Below are 19,370 nucleotides of genomic sequence, written 5' to 3'. Positions count from 1 at the left end.
CAGACTGGAGACAATGTTACGTATCAATTCAGCGCTAAGCGTGATTAATTCAGCATTAAGTTCAAGTAGTCTAAATGAATAATTAAACGATTAATAGTCTTATATACTGAGTCCTTGGCCCACCCTTACAGTACAACACCTGCCCCGCCCGTCCTCGCCCGGCCCCACCCCAAAACACAGTGACCTCTCAGCCGAATGGGGCAGGAGCTTTATGACGACATGGGGTTTCTAATCTGACTCTGTCAATCCTAGAAGTGGAACAGACAGACAGCAACAAAATGGTGATGTTCTCGCAGATTAAAGCCTTGAGTGATGTGATGTGTCTCACCACCCACCACCACCACCTAGTCATACACATATGGTGGTGCCGTGCCGCTGGCGGAAGTTAACAACAAACAAAGACAGAACAAAATAACAAAAGAAAAGTAATCTGAAATACTTTTGTGTATGAATAAGAAGTAGCTGACAGTCTCGGTAGAGGTTTGGTTTATTCCTCAACACCTGATGATTCAATTTGACAATTAGATCCGGATGATCAACAATATCATTCACATTACAGTTCAAATCTTGGAATAATCCGGTTTAGCCTTCTTAGGCCTATTTAAGTGATTTATGTCACGTATAAACTCAGAAAACCTGTCTTTGTTGAACAAACATCAATTAACATTAATCAACATTAATCCCACTTCAACAAACCTTTCACTGGTAGTAAAGTCAAACTTAGACTTCACTTAAGACTAGAATAGAATAGTTCATTCAAAAGGGTTAATTTATGCCAGGATTTTCACCACACTGTAATCCACGATGGACAACACAACCCAGCTAAAAACAACTTTCTCAGTGTACGTCAGAAACGCCTATAATTTATTAGAAACACCCGCATACCACTTTTCACGTGAATTACTGATTATAATCTAGCAATAACCTTTAACAAGTGTATTAGAATGCTAATATCAGAGTAGCTAAATTCAATGGTTCGAGATCCATAGAAAATGATCACATCTTCTGGTGTTGATTGCATATTACTTTCTTTTGAGTCAGAATATGAGAAAGAAACAAAAACGATGTATTCTCCGATATAGCTTGATCAAGTTGAATTTCAACGGGAGGCGCCAAGTGCCAAACCAGCTTGATGTTCATTTTCAGACGTTCAGCCATATTGATTATGGTATTGATTACGGTTCCCAGGATAAGCCTTATGGCAGAGGGGAAGGCAGTACTGATATGTTCTAATTGAACAATCATGATGGACTAACTAAGTACAAACATGTGCTTGATCACACTTAAGGTTATTTTCTTGCTAACATATGATTGTGTGTAGACGAACAAAGGCTACTTTTAATGAGAACTGAAACACACTAAATGTTGCCAGGTGATTTTCTTTATCATATTTAGTTATTTAGATTTTAGGTCAATGTGCCTTAAAAGACGACACACGTTAGTAAAAAAAAAGATTGAAAACTGAACAATTTTATAATAGCATCGAGTAACACACCCAAATCATCAACCCTAACCAGAAACATCTTAGAAATCTTAAGTTGAAAACATAACTTACATTTCCAAAATAATATTAAAGTCATAATAACAATGTCCACATAACGATATCAGAGTTTCATGTAGCGTTTTACCATTTTTATATTATTCAGCTTAACATTTGAAATGTTTTTTTTTTTAAGTCTAGTGGCCAAATAATTACTAGAGGTCTACATGTGAAAAATAAGAGCTATATTTTAGGGATTTCAAATGTAGAGAAGAAATATATTTGATATCAATTCAGTCCAAACCAGTCACTCAAAAAACAAAAACCTAAATTGATTAACATTAGTTGATCAATGATCATCAAGCATCCTGCCCTACAAAATACCAATAGCATATAAAGTAGGAATACACAGAGCTCTTTGTTATTCTGCGGTTCACCTGCGGTTCACCTGCGGTTCACCTGCAGTTCACCTGCAGTTCACCTGCAGTTCACCTGCAGTTCACCTGCAGTTCACCTGCAGTTCACCTGCAGTTCACCTGCAGTTCACCTGCAGTTCACCTGCGGTTCACATTGTCACCATTTGTGCTTCCTGGTTCCTGAGTTAATTCCTGAGTTAATTAAGCAATTAACATCCCTTCTTGCTTAGGGTCATGTGGGCAGGCCATTATTTTGGCTACCATGGCTATGCCCATGTCCATATGATGACAATGCCCCTATCCACAGGGCACGAGTGGTCACTGAATGGTACGTATTCACTCTGAGAACGATGTAAACCATTCTCCATGGCCATCTCAGTCACCAGATCTCAACCCAATAGAACACATACGGGAGATTCTGGAGCGTTGCCAGAGATAGCTATTTCCACCACCATCAACAAAACACCAAATTATGGAATTTCTCATGGAAGAACGGTGGCACATCCCTCCAATAGAGTTCCAGACACTTGTAGTATCTATGCCAAGGTGCATTGAAGCTGTTCTGGCTCGTGGTGGCCCAACGCCCTATTAAGACACGATGTTGGTGTTTCCTTTATTTTATTTTGGCAGCCTCTATTTCGAAGTGGCACTGATATCCGAATTCAATACTTAATTAGGTATACTTTTTCTAGATATTCTAATAATTGTTTAAACCAATTGCCATGCTCTTATTGATAGCTATTAAGTAAACAGTTATTTAAATGTAGAGGATTCTAGCGATATTTTTTATTTATTTATAATTATTATTATAGACAAAATGGAAAAAACATAACAGGGCTGGATGTAAGGTAAATAGTCAAATATTTCACCTGGCTATGTGCCAATCATAAATATACTAAACTAAAATATAAATGCAACATGTAAAGTGTTGGTCCCATGTTTCATGGACCAAGGACCACCCATGGGTTCAATCCTGTGTTGGAGTCCATTCTGCCATTCACACTGCCTAAAGGCGGCGCAGCTTCCCTGGAACGTCTGCCCCCAGGATTAAGTATGGCCTCGGATCACTCTGCCGTTCCCACAGAGTATCATGACCTCCTGGAGGTTTTCAGCAAGGCTCGTGCTACCTCCCTTCCTCCACAACGTCCTTACGATTGTGCTATTGACCTCCTCCCGGGCACCACACCGCCTCGAGGCCGGCTATATCCCCTGTCTGGCCCTGAGACCAAGTGCATAGAGGACTCTGGCTGCTGGGAGCATTCGCCTTTCTGCCTCTCCTGCCGGCACAGGGTTCTTCTTTGTGGGAAAGAAGGTCAAGACCCTGCATCCATGTATTGATTACCGGGGCCTCAATGACATCACAATCAAGAATCAGTACCCGCTACAACTCCTCTCCTCGGCTGTCGAACCTCTCCAGGGGGCTACCATCTTTTCAAACTGGACCTCCGGAATGCCTACCACCTTGTTCGAATACGCAAAAGAGACAAGTGGAAGACAGCTTTCAATACAGCCAGTGGACACTATGAGTACCTGGTCATGCCGTTTGGACTCACCAACGCTCCCGCTGTCTTCCAGGCCCTGGTCAACGATGTGCTCCGGGACATGTTGAATCGTTTTGTTTTGTCTACCTCGATGACATCTTGGTTTTCTCCCATTCTTCCCAAGAACACGTTCTCCATGTTCGACAAGTCCTTCAGCGCCTCCTGGAGAATCAGTTGATTGTCAAAGCGGAGAAGTGCGAGTTCCACCACTACACTCTCTTTTTTCTGGGATACATCATTTCTGAAGGGAATGTTCAGATGGATCTGGAAAAAGTGAGAGTGGTGGTGGACTGGCCCCAACCCACGTCCAGGGTGCAGCTACAATGGTTTCTGGGGTTTGCTCATTTTTACCGCTGTTTTATTCGGGGCTACAGCAATCTGGCGGCTCCCCTCTCTGCACTCGCCTCTCCCAAGGAACCGTTCACATGGTCCCCAGCAGCGGAGAAGGCTTTTGTGGATCTGAAGCAACGATTCACTACTGCCCCCATCCTCATCCATCCGGATCCGACTTGTCAGTTTGTGGTGGAGGTTGACACTTCTGACGTGCGAGTAGGGGCCGTCCTTTCCCAGCGATCCGTCCAGGACCAAAAGCTTCATCCCTGTGCCGTCATGTCCATCATCTCAACTCTACGGAGAGGAACTACGTTGGGAACAGAAAACTCCTAGCAGTTAAGATGGCTCTGGAGGAGTGGAGGCACTGGCTGGAAGGGGCAGAACATCAATTTTTGGTATGGACGGACCATAAGAATTTAGAATACCTCCGCACTGCCAAGTCCATTGGGCCCTGTTATTTACCGGGTTCAATTTCACCATCTCCTACCGCCCAGGGTTAAAAAATGTGAAGCTGGACGCCCTTTCCCGCTGCCCCCCCCCGTGAATCAGAGACCATCCTCCCTGCCTCATGTTTGGCGGCGTCGGTTGTCTGGGCTATTGAGGCTCTGGTCCATAAAGCACAATGTCCACGGGGGGCGGCTAACTGGATGTTCGTTCCTGATTTGGCCCGGTCTCAAGTCCTGGAATGAGCTCACTCTTCCAGGCTTACCTGTCATCCTGGTGCTCGTCATACCCTGGCTTTCCTCCGAAAACGCTTCTGGTGGCCCACCATGGCTCCTGATGTCTCGGCCTTCGTCACTGCATGCATGGTTTGTGCTCAAAGCAAGACTCCGCGGCAAGCTCCGTCTGGCCTCCTTCAGCCACTCCCCGTTCCTCATCGGCCCTGGTCCCATATTTCCATGGATTTTGTCACTGGACTTCCTCCGTCAGATGGCAACACCACCATCCTGACAGTGGTTGACAGGTTCTCCAAGGCTGCCCATTTCATCCCTCTTCCTAAGTTACCTTCAGCCAAGGAGACGGCCCAGCTCATGGTGCAGCACATCTTCTGAATCCATGGACTCCCTGTCGACATTGACTCAGATCGGGGTCCTCAGCTTTCGTCCCGATTCTGGAAGGCGTTCTGCACCCTTATCAGGTCGTCGGCCAGCCTGTCCTCCGGGTTTCATCCCCAATCCAATGACCAGTCGGAGCAAGCTAATCAAGACATGGAGACGGCACTCTGGTGTCTCGTTGCCAGTAACCCCACCACCTGGAGTCAGCAACTGGTCTGGGTGGAATATGCCAGGAACACTCTCCCCTGCTCGGCTACTGGACTCTCCCCCTTCAAATGCTCCATGGGGTAGCAGCCTCCACTCTTCCCAGTGCAAGAAGTTGAGGTCAACATACCTTCAGCTCAGATGTTCGTCCGCCGCTGTCGGCGTACCTGGAAAAGAGCTCGGGCGGCGCTTCTCAAGACCACCTCCAGGTATCGTCGACAAGCGGATCACCACCAGACTCCGCTCCCCGCTATCGTATCGGGCAGAGGGTATGGTTGTCCACTCGGGACCTGCCCCTCCGGCTGGAATCCCGCAAACTTTCCCCCCGTTTCATTGGTCCTTTCCCCATTTCTAGAGTCCTTAGTCCCACTGCTGTCCGCCTGCTGTAGCCCCGTACCCTCCGTGTTCACCCTACTTGTCATGTGTCCAGGATTAAGCCCTTGTCTCACAGTCCTCTGTCTTCTGTGTCTAGGCCTATTCCTCCCCCCATGTCATCGATGGCCAGCCAGCGTACACGGTGAAACGCCTCCTGAGGGTTCGACCACGGGGCAGGGGTTTCCAGTACCTGGTTAACTGTGAGGGTTATGGCCCGAAGGAGAGGTGCTGGGTTACCGCTAAAGACATTCTGGACCCGGCCCTCACTGCCGACACCCCAGTATGCGCCCCTAGAGGGGGGGGTACTGTCACGCCCTGATCGGTTTTAGTTATTGTCGCCACCAACCCTCCAGGTGTAACCTGTTTTCCTCATTAGTCCCTGGGTATTTATTCTTGTTTTTTCCCTTTTCTCTGTGTTTTTCCTAGTCCTCCTGGTTTTGACCCCTGCCTACCTCTACTCTGAACCCGCATGCCTGACCATACCGCCTGTTCGGACCTCGAGCCTACCTGCCACCCTGTACCTCCTGGACTCTGACCTTGTTATGATAATTTGCCTGTCCACAACCATTCTCTTGCCTGCTCCTTGGATTATAATAAATATCAGAGAGTCGAACCATCTGCCTCCCGTGTCTGCATCTGCGTCTCACCCTGTGCCCTTATACTATCCACCTGACAGGTGTGGGATGTCAAGAAGCTGATTAAACAGCATGATCATTACACAGGTGCACTTTGTGTTGGGGACCGTAAAAGGCCACTCAAAAATGTGCAGTTTTGTCACACAACACAATGCCACAGATGTCTTGAGGGAGCGTGCAATTGGCATGCTGACTGCAGGAATGTCCACCAGAGCTGTTGCCAGAGTATTGAATGATAATTTCTCTACCACAAGAGTCATTTTAGAGAATTTGGCAGTACTTCCAAACGGTCTTATAACCACAGACCACGTGTAACCATGCCAGCCCAGGACCCCCACATCTGGCTTCTTCACCTGCGGGATCATCTGGGACCAGCCACCTGGACAGCTGATGATGTGCACAACCAAAGATTTTCTGCACGAACTGTCAGAAACGGTCTCAGGGAAGCTCATCTACATGCTCGTAGTCCTCACCAGGGTCTTGATCTGACTGCAGATCAGTGTCATAACCGAATTCAGTGGGAAAATGCTCACCTTTGATGGCCACTGGCAAGCTGGAAAAGTGTGCTCTTCACGGATGAATCCCGGTTTAAACTGATGGCAGACAGCGTGTATGGCGTTTTGTGGGCGAGTGGTTTGCTGATGTCAACATTGTGAACAGAGTGCCCCATGGTGGCGGTATGGTTATGGTATTGGCAGGCATAAGCTACGGACAACGAACACAATTGCATTTTATCGATGGCAATTTGAATGCACAGAGATACTGTGACGAGATCCTGAGGCCCATTGTCGTGCTATTCATCCACCGCCATTCATGTTTCAGAATGAAAATGCATGGCCCCATGTCGCAAGGATCTGTACACAATTCCTGGAAGCTGAAAATGTCCCAGTTCTTCCATAGACTGCATACTCACCAGACATGTCACCCATTGATCATGTTTGGCATGCTCTGGACCGACGTGTACGACAGCGTGTTCCAGTTCCCACCAATATCCAGCAACTTCGCACAGCCATTGAAGAGGAGTGGGACAACATTCCACAGGCCACAATCAAGAGCCTGATCAACTCTATTCGAAGGAGATGTGTCGCGCTGCATGAAGCAAATGGTGGTCACACCAGATACTGACTGGTTTTCTGATCCACGCCCCTACCTTTTTTTTAAGGTATCTGTGACCAACAGATACCAGTCATGTGAAATCCATAGAATAGGGCCTAATGAGTTTATTTCAATTGACTGTTTTCTTTAAATGAACTCTAACAGTAAAATAAATCTGTGAAATTTTTGCACGTTGCGTTTATATTTTTGTTCAGTGTACTTATTAAGATTTAATAAATGATTGACATATTTTCATAAAACTTTATTTTGATTAATTTATTCATACTATTTCATCCTTCCACGAGATATAGCTCCGACACAAATCTAAGGTTGCTACCCAAGCCGGCTAGTTTTTCGTTATATCGGTTCTGTTGCCAGAGACGCGACTTGGTCGTTAAGTCTTTTTTTCTGTATCTATGGATGCGAGACTATAGGTTTGTTCTAAATGTTCCATTGCCATACTGGCTGGCAACGTTCTTATCCCTTGCTTGATAGCCAACTACGGTTAACTTACAGTCAGGTCAAACAGTGCAGCCAGAATAACAGCAAAGTAGCTGCATTTGCGTTTGTTTAAGCTGTTTTCTAGTGACATTTATTTGGATACATCCATAACAATGAGCTAATGAGGCGCGATTTCACCTGGCATAGAACATGTGCTCTGTTGTTAGGACACTGTTGTTCAGAGAGGAGCTCACCAACAACACAGCTAACAACACAGCTAACACAAACACTTAACTGAAGCTGCAAGACTGCAAACTAGCAGCATTTCCTTTAGTTTTACCTGTTTTCTATTGACATTTCTTTGTATATATCCATAAAAATTATGCCAGCTGATTCATGAGTTCGACTGGCTGAGAAAAGATGTCTGCCTGTCTGTCTCGTCCCAACACGTTCATTACTATGGGACAGCTGGAGATCCAATTTCAATATTGAAATATTGAAAGACAGACAGCAAGTTATATACAAATCTCCACCCTTGAAAACCAAATGCTAGTCTAAAATAAATTGCCTGGCTGGGCTGATGAGACAGTGGATTGCGCAGTGAGATGGAACAGAGTAAATAGGCATTTCAACGTCATAGATTTAGCCGGTGGTAATTTATGGAATAGACACAGGCTGGTATGCGGTTTTAACCAATCAGCATCCAAGATTAGATCCACCCTTTGCATAATTCCCTATAACACACAGTATATTTGCATGGCAGAATTCAATGGCTATAGTTAATTCTTACATGTTCTGTTTGAGCTGCTTTTGAAAGCAGAAGTCGAATAGAAAATATTATTGGCATTGGTGAATTCGATTTTCATAATAGCAAGCTAGGACTGATGGTTTGGTTAGCCAGGCAACTACTGTAGCTATCTAGTAACCTTGCTAGCTACTTCAGTGGATGTTGAACAAATTTCTACCGGTAAATGTGTTAAATTATAGACATTGTATAAAAGGGATAATCAACTCGGGGCTCTATGCGTTCTTTGGAAAATAATGCAACTCTATGGAGGGTAAGTTCCACTAGCGGATCATGGAACACATCTTCCACGTTGTTCACAATTCTCCAGAGAACGCATAGCCCCTGGTTGATTATCCCTTGTGTTGAACCTTAAATACGTTTAGATTCATTATTACATAAACGCACACATTTACAAACAAAATAACAATTTCTTTACTTTCATTACTAGACTAATGAATCAAAAGATAAAAACGCATATAAGGCAATTCTGAACAATCAATTAATTAATCAAAGAAGATGCTGAACAGGTGTGTTTACGAGACAAAGACAGAGGCGCACTATAGTCACTTAACCTCAGTGGATGTGTCCCAAATGGCACCGTATTCCCTTTTTAGTGCACTACATTTGACCAGAGACAATAGGGGAATAGGGTGCCATTTCCGATGCAGCCAATGGATCCATAAAAAATACCCTTCTAAAAATATGTATCCACATGACCAGCCATCCTATCGTAACCAGTGACACGCCACCGGAGTGGGCTCAGACGACTGTGGCTAAGACTGCAACACCATCAACACATAACAGCTGCTAAAAGTAAGGCCCTTTGAGGCAAATCTGCTCCTAAAGTGGCCCTTGATACCAGTTTAACCTTTTGATGAGGTGAAGTCCTCCGTGGCCCCTTAATCTCATTTGTGTTTCTTAGACGCTTGACAGTTTCTGTCTCGAGTCCTCTTATCAGACAATATAACTCCAGTCAATACTCTGCAATCTGTTCTAGATAAGGTTATTATTCTCAGTTTGGGGTGTTGTTTCCCATCTGTCTTTTTTGTATCTAGTGTAACTATTTCTTCATATAAGGAATCGATTGCTTTAGAGCTAGAACTTGTTTTTAACCGGACGTTTGATGGGCGTTACACAACCCTACTATTATCAGAATCACCTTTATTCGCTAAGTACATTTACACATAACCATCATTTATTTTCCTTGGTAATATGGTGCTGCTAGCAGTAGACAACATATAGAGACAGAAACAGAAAGAGGCATTTAGACACAGTTTAAATACATTATACACAAAAAAGATAAGTGACCATAGAACATACAGTGAATTTGAGTTTTATACTGAATTGAAACAGACCATAAACACACTTCACATTGATCAACTTCCCTTTGGGATTGCATACTTTCTGGACCAATATTGCCAAGTATATAACATAATAATTCATTATATAACTTTTACAGAAACACAAAAGATGTCTGATCTATATTCTGTTTTGTTTGCCTGAGTTGCCATCAAACATGAATTCAATCAAAACCTTGAAACCCTATAATTGATTTGTGGTTGAAATTAGACCAAAGCTGTGTACATTAATTACTTTTACAAATTCAACCAATTGACAACATTAATGCAACGTTATTACATTGATAAAGAACGCTTAAAAAAAATAGCTCAGCTATGTCGACTCAATGAATTTGTTCAACACAATGTTTCAATAGTAATGAATTCAAACAGACCCTTCAAGATTCAATTACTTAATTGACTGATCAAATAACAGGTTCATTAATTTGTTCATTTGGTCTACTGGGTTGCACCACCATGAAATGAACATCTCAATGGTACTAAATAACTGTTACTGAGTAGTAAACGTTTCAGAGAGCAGAGTTTTTTGCATCCACTCTTCTGACGACTGCATCTACTCTACAGACCCTTCAAAGAGCTCGGGCTGCTTACCACTAAAACCCCAAACACCAAGACAGCAACAGTCATTCAACAATCACATATGGTATTGCAAAGGCATCATTTCAATCTTAGATGCCATGCACACACCGTAGATATACTATTTGTTCATAAACAGCATAGAATTGCTCTTTCACTAAATTAAAATCTCTCCTGAATAAAAAATATATATATAAAAAAAATGAAGAAAAAAAGAATATCTCCCTCTAAACATAAACACTAATATCTACTTAAAACTCACCCAAAGATTAGGATCTTTTTTGGAGCAAGTATGATTGTTCCTCCAGACCCAGGCATTGCCAGTGATAATACTAGGGTTGAACCTCTAACTGATCCACCGAGGTGAGGTGACTGTTGTTCCCATGCCTTAAAACATTCAAGGATAAACATTAATTATGCTATTTCTGTTGTATTTCTGAGGTCTCACAGAAAGGTCAGTGGATCTATGGATATGGGTATATACAGTATATCCTCTTGGTGGTAATGCCCCACGGCCCAACCTTGGTTGTCCAGTCCAGTCAAGTCCATCCAGGTTCTCAACAGCAACACTCCAGGGAGAGCCTTCAACCTCGTTCCTCAGCACCTGTCGATACTGGAAGCCGAAGCAGGCTTTTCACTAATATATTCCCTCCCTTATCGATCACTTGAGGTCTCAGAGGGTTCAAAGCTGGTCAACAACAATTTTCAGATGGCAGGCTTCAGTCTTGCAAGGATAGGGCCTGGTGTGACGTGTTATCCTGAGCCAGATGTCCCCGTCCAACATCGTGTTACCTGAGGAGGACGCTAGGCTAACACCAGGCCCTGGGCAACCTTCCCCCAACAAGGCTGGGGTGAGCCGAGGCAAACTGTTGGGAGAGCCTCAATGATTCTCAATGAACACTCCAATGTTCACCCCAAAATGAGTGTGACTAAAGTCTATTAGGTTTATCACTATATTAGCTCACAAGGTGTTAAGTGTGTTAACAATAACAAGAAAATTATGGTCTTTTCCCGGAGCTTTCTGCTTATTGTTTTATACCACTAATGACACTTTTAGATTTTCTGGTACTAAACTAAACATATATTCTTTACACTTCCGTTAATATTGGTAGCTAGTGGGCTAATTTGAAGTTCCATAGTCGGTTATCCATAAAGTAATTTGTGCCACAGTGCTGCCGGATCATGTTCAGAGTTATACCTACTACTAGTACTATATCTACTACTACTAGAAACGTTTTCAGTGGGAAATGTCTCCACATTATCGACCTGCTCACAGGGGAAGCCTACTCAGAAGAGGAATTATGTTGTTTGGTGAATCTCAGGCAATGGTGTCATAGTTAATGATAAGCAGATGCTAGTAGTCAAGACTGCTATTCAGGCCCAAATCACCTAACATGTCGGAAACTGATTGTGTAGCTCAATAATGTTTAATGAAATTTAAAATATGCTATTATCTGGTACATTGTCTTGTACAGATATTTGGACAAAAGCGCTAATGTTAGCGGTCGGTGACAGTGGCCAGGTAAACAAAACCAAACCATGAAATTATGTCTTTTCTCATCCATAAGGAAACATACATGTTATTTTCTCATTTGGGTGAACTGTCCCTTAGACTGACTGTTCATTTGTGTTAGTATGTGCTAATGCTAATCTGACATCTGTACACCAAATGGACAACAAAACAGCAGCAGAATGAGTCATGACGACCAGAAACACTTTAATTTTGGGGATAAATAAATGTGAATCCAGTCTCTTCATCACCCTCGTTTCCGCTTCTCCTGTTCTTACCTATCAAGACGTACTGTATGACGTAATGACTCACTGACTCAATGATGCAGTGACGTGCCCCTAATAACACCCAATGCACTAGTTTTGACCAGATCTCCATTGGGCTCTTGTCCTTCACTGCCATTTGGGATACAGTAACTAACTGATGCCTTGACAGAATTATCTGGGGGGAAAAAAATATCTGGCATGTAAGACAAAGCTATTAGGAAAAAAGTCCAAATGACAAGCCCTTGAACAACCTCGAAGGGTTGATACTGCAATATAATAGAACTATACAACCGGTCAAAAGTTTTACAACACCTATTTATTCAATTCTCTGAGTGAGAGAACGAAAGAGAGAGAACGAGCGAGACAGAGGGGGAGAGAAAGAGAGATGGACAGACAGACATTCAAAAGGTTTCAGTTAGAGGCGCAGAACAGACAGACAGAACCACAGTTGGCATGTTGTGTCCCGCATCCATCTGGATGAGAGACAGAGAACTGAATTATTCAAAACGGAACCTAAAAATGGAGCACTAAAAGAGGGAACTGTGTGTGTGAGTGTGGAGGAGGATGGGGGTGGGGGTGGGGGTGGGTTGAATGGGTTCATCAAATAGAATGAATGGGTTCCTCAAATAGCACACTATCAGCCTTAGGGTAAAATTATTTTTGTAAAAGAGAAAACCACACAATTATACTACTTTACCCGGCAACAATACAGAAGCAGCCCTCTATGTTACCCATGGCAAAAGGAGTGACACGTGAATGCCTTTGACCTCATCACTGCACACGGATCCTCTGCCAGGTAACAGTAACAAACCTCTAACATTTATGGCTCTGCCTAAGGCTGTGAGGCTGAAACGTTGGCACAGAAAATATATATTTGACACTTTGCAAGCGCAGTGTGCAGAAGAGCTTCTCCTCTTTAAACAGTGACAGAGAGGACCCAACCAAACCCTGTCTGTTTCCATATTCACCCTGGACATTTCCACATGAATAAAACACAGACACAGAGAGTACCCAGCTGGCATGACGCTATCTCTCTCCCACGCAGACATGACTATTTAGTTCAGATCTCTGTCAGTAAGGCCAGCGGACACACACACATACACACAGCTTTCCGAGAATGAAAGGGAAGATCAAGGTGCATCTGAAATGGGGAAATGATTTAATGATTGGATCTCTAATTCATATGTGAGCTGCTATACAGCGGTTTAGAATGTCAATGACTGTTCTGACTGTTCCTTCTACCTCAACCGTATGACATACACATATATTACATCAAATCGAGTTCAATAGGGTCAGATACCTTTCAATAGTACATGTCATTCTCCAATGACAAAATATATTCTGATAGCATCCTTTAGTGCAGTTTCTTCACTGTTGTTCAACTACCCCCAATGGAAGACTTTCCCCCTGAACCCCATCATGACCCAACACACTACTTTACTATAACCCCACAACCCAGACAGACAGTATAGAATAGAGAAGTATGAGGATGAGGGACAGAACTGGACTATGTAGAGAGATAGAATGACAAGGAGGAATGTAACTGGACTATGTAGATCACAGGAGGTTGGTGGCACCTTAATTGGGGAGGACAGGCTTGTGGTAATGGCTGGAGCAGAAGGAGTGGAATGGTAGCAAACACATCAAACACATGGTGTCCATGTGTTTGATGCCATTCCATTGATCCGTTCCAGCTATTACCACAAGCCTGTCCTCCCCTCAGCAGCCAACACTGATGTAGATATATAGACAGCTAGAAGAGTTGAGAGGGAGGAATAGAACTGTACCATTTTGCATGGCCTCATGTTTCCAGCGGGGGGTGGTGCATTTGTCTCCTTGCTCTAGAAACGAGAAGCAGAAAGCATTTAGAAACAGAAACAGTGTCTTTTTGTGAGCGTCACAGCACAGCATGCCACACTCACCTGGGTCAAAAGCCCTGATGATGAGGACATTCATTTCAATTTAATGCAGTAAACAACCCCCCCCCACACAGATTTTGACCCAGACCAGTGAGGCATTCTGTGCTGTGACATGCGCCCCCCCCCCAAAAAAAACTGTTCCTACAGAGTAGATGAATACTTCAATGTATTTTCAAAGTGTTACCTGACATGCTGCTGGGCTTCAGGGCCTAGACACCATTCTCATACCCTCCCCTGCCTTCTGATACCGGCCTGGGCAGGAGGGAGATAGAGCTGGAGATTACATGGACAACTCACAGAAAACATAGCACTTAAATGTAACTCTCTAGCTCTCTGTATCCCAGTCAGTTTCTATGAGACCAGTATGACATTGTTAACTATACAGAAGGTACCCAGAGCCGTGTATAGAGGAGTGTCTCTGATGGAACTTATTGTCACCTGTGTGCGGAGTGTCAGAATCCCCCACGGTGATGCGTCGGCTTACACCATTGGAGCCTGAAAGACATACGAAAGGGTTTTGTTCGATTTGCTTAAGAAGGCTTCATGTGTGTGTATATAGGCTATGTATGATGACCCCAACATCTCAACCAATACTGAAGTGACGCTAAGCAAACTGTCTGCTGACAAAAACAATTGCGGAGGGAAAGTCTGTTTGCTCATTTCTCTTTCAAACAGAGAGAACTTTGCAGTAGAGCTTGTTAGTAGAATGCCTTTCAGGTCAGATTCAGCTCTGTTGTTGTTATAGGTCACAGTCTTGGCCCCCCGAGGAACAGGTCTCTTATGCCAAGTGTCCCCAAGACATACTTCCCACAGCGACACCTAGTGGACATAGATGGAACTTCAACCATCTGGAACCACACACACACACACACACACACACACACACACACACACACACACACACACACACACACACCTTTAAAGCCTTAACAGGGAGAACAACACACAACAGAGAAAGAGAGACTGTGACATACATGAAGATGTAGCCTATGGTCCCATACTGTGTACGTACGATGCATGATAGAAGACTTGGCTACAGCACATAACGATCATGGCTGTTGAATAGTATGGAAGTAGGCTAGATGGAAGTGTGTGTGTGTGTGTGTGTGTGTTTGTGTGTTAGAGCAGCACAGAGTCAGTAAGTGGAGTGTCCAGGTAGAATTGTCCTTTTATAATATGAAGCCACATCTCTGAATCAGAGAGCGGCAAATGACAGCACATTAACACATGCACATTCTTGCGTACCACAGAAAGTGGTCAACTATATAACATGTTTTAACAAAAACAACTCCATGGTTAAGTTTAAGCATTGGTTAAGGTAAAGGTTCATGTTTGGATAGGTTGAAACCTCCCAAAATAAAAAAACGAGTGCTTAGCACTGGGATTGAACCAGCGACCCTCGGAGCCGGAGCTCGCAGTTTACGGCTATCCGCCAGCCCCGTCCACAACGCCCTAGCAAACCCCAAGCCTACTGGACGGTAATAGCGGTCACCATTGCCCCTAGTGGCCCGTTTTGAAGTAATCTACTGATGTCCTGCTTACCTGGATGGACGTCAAATTTCGCAGTGGATCTTGAGCTATCTGGCTGGTGTGTCCATGTCAATGTGTGTGTGGGTGTGTATTAGGGATTCATATTTTCCAGAAAATCTACAAAATTTCAATACCGGGAATAATTTATTTTTATGCCGAGAGTCCCGGGAAATACTCCTAAAATCGGAAGATCCCATTTAAAGGGTTTAAAACCAAGATATGTTCACTCAGGTTTCTCCCAAAATAAGATTTTCGCAGTGCCACTATGTAAAGATTTCACAGCAAGTGAAACTGATATTTAGTAATGATAGAATAACTTTGATCGCCAATGACGTTGTGAATTGTGAAACAGGCTGTTCATAAATTCCGAGCATTCTCGTGTACTTCTATTAATTCAGTGCATTTCAGCAGTAGGACTAAGCTCTCTCGGCACAGAGTGCACCCCGAGTAGGCCTTAGCCTTGTCGAATCATACAAACTTTGTAACGGCAGTCAAACAAAAGTCAATTGACCAATGTCGCTAATCTTGCTAGATAACCTCCAACGAATTACAAAATATCTCCTATTTGGCAAAATCGAGTTGATGATTATACAGATAGCAGATCATCTCATGAATAACGGAGCGATGAAGAGAGAAAATTATTTCAATATCTTTTTTTGTTGTACTTTTTACCCCTTTTTCGTGATATCCAATTGGTAGTTACAGTCTTGTCCTATCGCTGCAACTCCCCTACAAACTCGGGAGAGGCGAAGGTCGAGAGCCATGCGTCCTCTGAAACACGACCCCGCAAAGCCGCAATGCTTCTTCAAATCAAATCAAACTTTATTTGTCACACGCCCGAGAAATGCTTACTTACAAGCCCATAACCAACAGTGCAGTTCAAGAAGAGTTAAGAAAATACTTACCAAATAAATTACAGTAAAAAATTCAATATTATAAAAAATAACAATAACATAATGAAGCTATATACCGGGGGTACCGAGTCAGTGTGAGGGGGTACAGGTTAGTTGAGGTCATTTGTACATGTAGGTAGGGGTGAAGTGACTATTCATAGATAATAACAAGTAGCAGCAGTGTACAAAACAAATGGAGGGGGAGGGGGGGTTATCAATGTAAATAGTACGATGGCCATTTGATTAATTGTTCAGCAGTCTTATGGCTTGGGGGTAGAAGCTGTTAAGGAGCCTTTTGGTCCTAGACTTGGCGCTCTGGTACCGCTATGACTAGGGTGACTGGAGTCTCTGACAATTTTATGGGCTGACCGCCTATTATATAGGTCCCGGATGGCAGGAGGCTTGGCCCCAGTGATGTACTGGGCTGTACGCACTACCCTCTGTAGCGCCTGACAGTCAGATGTCGAGCAGTTTCCATACCAGGCGGTGATGCAACCGGTCAAGATGCTCTCGATGGTGCAGCTGTAGAACTTTTTGAGGATCTGGGGACCCATGCCCAATCTTTTCAGTCTCATGAGGGGGAAAAGGTTTTGTCGTGCACTCTTCACAACTGTCTTGGTGTGGTTGGACCATGATAGGTCGTTGGTGATGTGGACACCAAGGAACTTGAAACTGTCAGAGGAAACACTGTATAACTTGCGTCCGAAGTCAGGGTGCATGTGCCCGGCCGTCACAAGGAGTCGCGATGGGACAAGGACATCCCAGCCGGCCAAACCCTCCCTTAACGACGCTGGGCCAATTGTGCGCTGCCTGATGGGTGTCCCGGTCGCGGCCGGCTGCGACACAGCCCGGGATCGAACCCGGATCTGTAGTGATGCCTCTAGCACTGTGATGCATTGCCTTGGACCGCTGCGCCACTCGGGAGATATCAAGGTATCTTAACGGGGACCAACTCTGTCAAAAAGAATATCCATATCTACTCTCATACCTTTTGTTGAATACACATTCTCAACCGAAGTTCACATATGGGCAGTAATACAAGACAGCGCAGAGAAGCAGGGGAAATGTTATAAGGGTATTTTACAGGGGCGCAACTTTGGTTTTAGAAGTGGGGGACATTATTATTATTATTCATTTTTATCCGGTCGGAAAAACACTCCAAACAGCCTTCCCGACCACTCGGAGGCGTCTGCATGGTCCTAAAGCACACACACCGTTGCCTCGTCTTGTATCATAAAACTCGGGAGGACAAAAATGCAATTTCAGAATGTCCCCCCATCCCCAGTGAAAGTTGCGCCCCTGGTATTTTGACATGAATAAGCGAAACGTGCTTTGATAATGCAACCTGTGGATTACAGAATAAAGTTAGACATTTTCATGTGAGACAGGAGTCAGGATTTGGGGTTTCAGTGGGATTGGGAAGATAGGAAAATAAGGCTACTACTACGTGAGTCAATAGATCAATAATACACTTGATTTAGGCTACATTATTGCATGCTAAATGTTTGTGATTAGTGATAGATGAGCAAACAAATAAATGAGCTACCACTTCCACCTGTCCAACCAGAGATCAATTAACCAAATATACAGACAGAGATTCAGTGAAACAAAATCACATTGATTGATTATCAGGTCCCCTGTGGGAATCAAACCCACAACCCTGGCGGAGATTCAGTGAAAGATTCAGTGAAAACAAAGATCAGACATTGATTGATTGATCTATATGAGTCCCCCATGTTGTCTTAAAGCAGCGCCATGTCTCTGTCCCAATCAAAACGGGGCTGAAATGATCACCTAGGTAACCACACACAGCTATTGCTTTAAAACGGTTCTATATGAATTTGGGAGTTTTCTTATAAACAAGCATTTGAAACAGGCCTTCAATTCCAATATTCCAATATTTTCAGTCAGTTGATCATAACTAAGGTGAATTTTCCTTTCTCTGCGCTGTTTCCTCGTCTCCATCAGTCCGCTGCCACCCAACTCCGCTGCTCTGTTCTCACACCAGTTTAAATCAATATAGCCTGCTGTTTTCAGGTTCGGCCTCATTTCATTTCTGTGATGTCGGGTCAGGCCTGGGCTCGGGCTTTAGCTCACCGGGCTTGCGTATGACAGGGATCTAATTTTCAGTTCTGTTGACAACTCTAAACTGCATTCGGGTCTCGTGTGCAGTCCAGCAGTGTCAATTACAGTATGTGTATGCTTTGAATTTATGCAGACTTTGTGTTAATCAGTAAATCAGCTAGGCTAAAGGCTTCCATGAGACAATCTGTTTGGATAATGTGCTATTATATTTTTGCCAATCTGCTGCTGCACATGTTGTGTATTTTGTGGAATTGCATTAGTGCTACATTGGGGGAAAATTTGGTAATTGAAGAGTGTGAAGAGAAAATTGTAGAGGTGCCATCTTAGTGTGCACGTTTGCTATACACAACTCAAACCCTCCTCCCATACCCCCCTCCTTTGACGAACAGCTGGCTGGAGGTGAAGTGCATAATGGGAACAGGACGTGGGGTGTGCATACATCCACTTATACTTAGTTATTTACATCATTTTAAGGATAAAATGTTAATCTATCTACATGCAACTTGGCATCAGGTCAATAATTGTAGCCGTATCAAAGGTAGCTGGGAAGTGCCTGTTGGCTGTAGTGGGGTTTATGGAAAGTTGTCTGTTGTGGTGTGTGTGTGTGTGTGTGTGTGTGTGTGTGTGTGTGTGTGTGTGTGTGTGTGAGTGGCTGACAAAGCAGTGATAAATGAAAGATCAGTCTGGGTTAGATAGATATAAGGAGCAGTGGGTGGACAACGTGTGTATGTGTGTGTGCGCCTTTATTATAGTTCCGCCATGATGATGATGATGATGATGGGGGCCATTTTCAATACCACTCCTCGATTCAAGCTTGGTAAATGAACTATCAGAACAACAAGACAAGAAATCATCTCCTCGTGTAATTTTT

At 43.8% G+C, this 19,370-nt stretch overlaps 1 protein-coding gene across 5 annotated transcripts in view; it reads right to left on the bottom strand.

Annotated features, from left to right (window-relative positions):
- The window catches only part of LOC115175690 (thyroid hormone receptor beta), a 150,914-nt gene that overhangs the window by 19,227 nt on the left and 112,317 nt on the right, over nucleotides 1-19,370 (bottom strand). For all 5 annotated transcript variants that reach the window (XM_029735129.1, XM_029735132.1, XM_029735133.1 and 2 more), the window contains exons 2-4: nucleotides 14,430-14,486; nucleotides 14,176-14,243; nucleotides 13,860-13,913 (exon numbers count right to left, since the gene is read on the bottom strand). In XM_029735129.1, coding sequence (XP_029590989.1) covers nucleotides 13,860-13,913; nucleotides 14,176-14,182 — 61 coding nt within the window. In that variant the 5' untranslated portion in view covers nucleotides 14,183-14,243; nucleotides 14,430-14,486. The remainder of the gene's footprint in view (nucleotides 1-13,859; nucleotides 13,914-14,175; nucleotides 14,244-14,429; nucleotides 14,487-19,370) is intronic.

The sequence above is a fragment of the Salmo trutta genome, chromosome 36 (genome assembly GCF_901001165.1).
Source record: "Salmo trutta chromosome 36, fSalTru1.1, whole genome shotgun sequence".
In the NCBI taxonomy this organism is placed as follows: domain Eukaryota; kingdom Metazoa; phylum Chordata; class Actinopteri; order Salmoniformes; family Salmonidae; genus Salmo; species Salmo trutta.
Note: the sequence above shows the minus strand (reverse complement) of the source record. Positions and strands in the feature narration are given on the sequence as shown.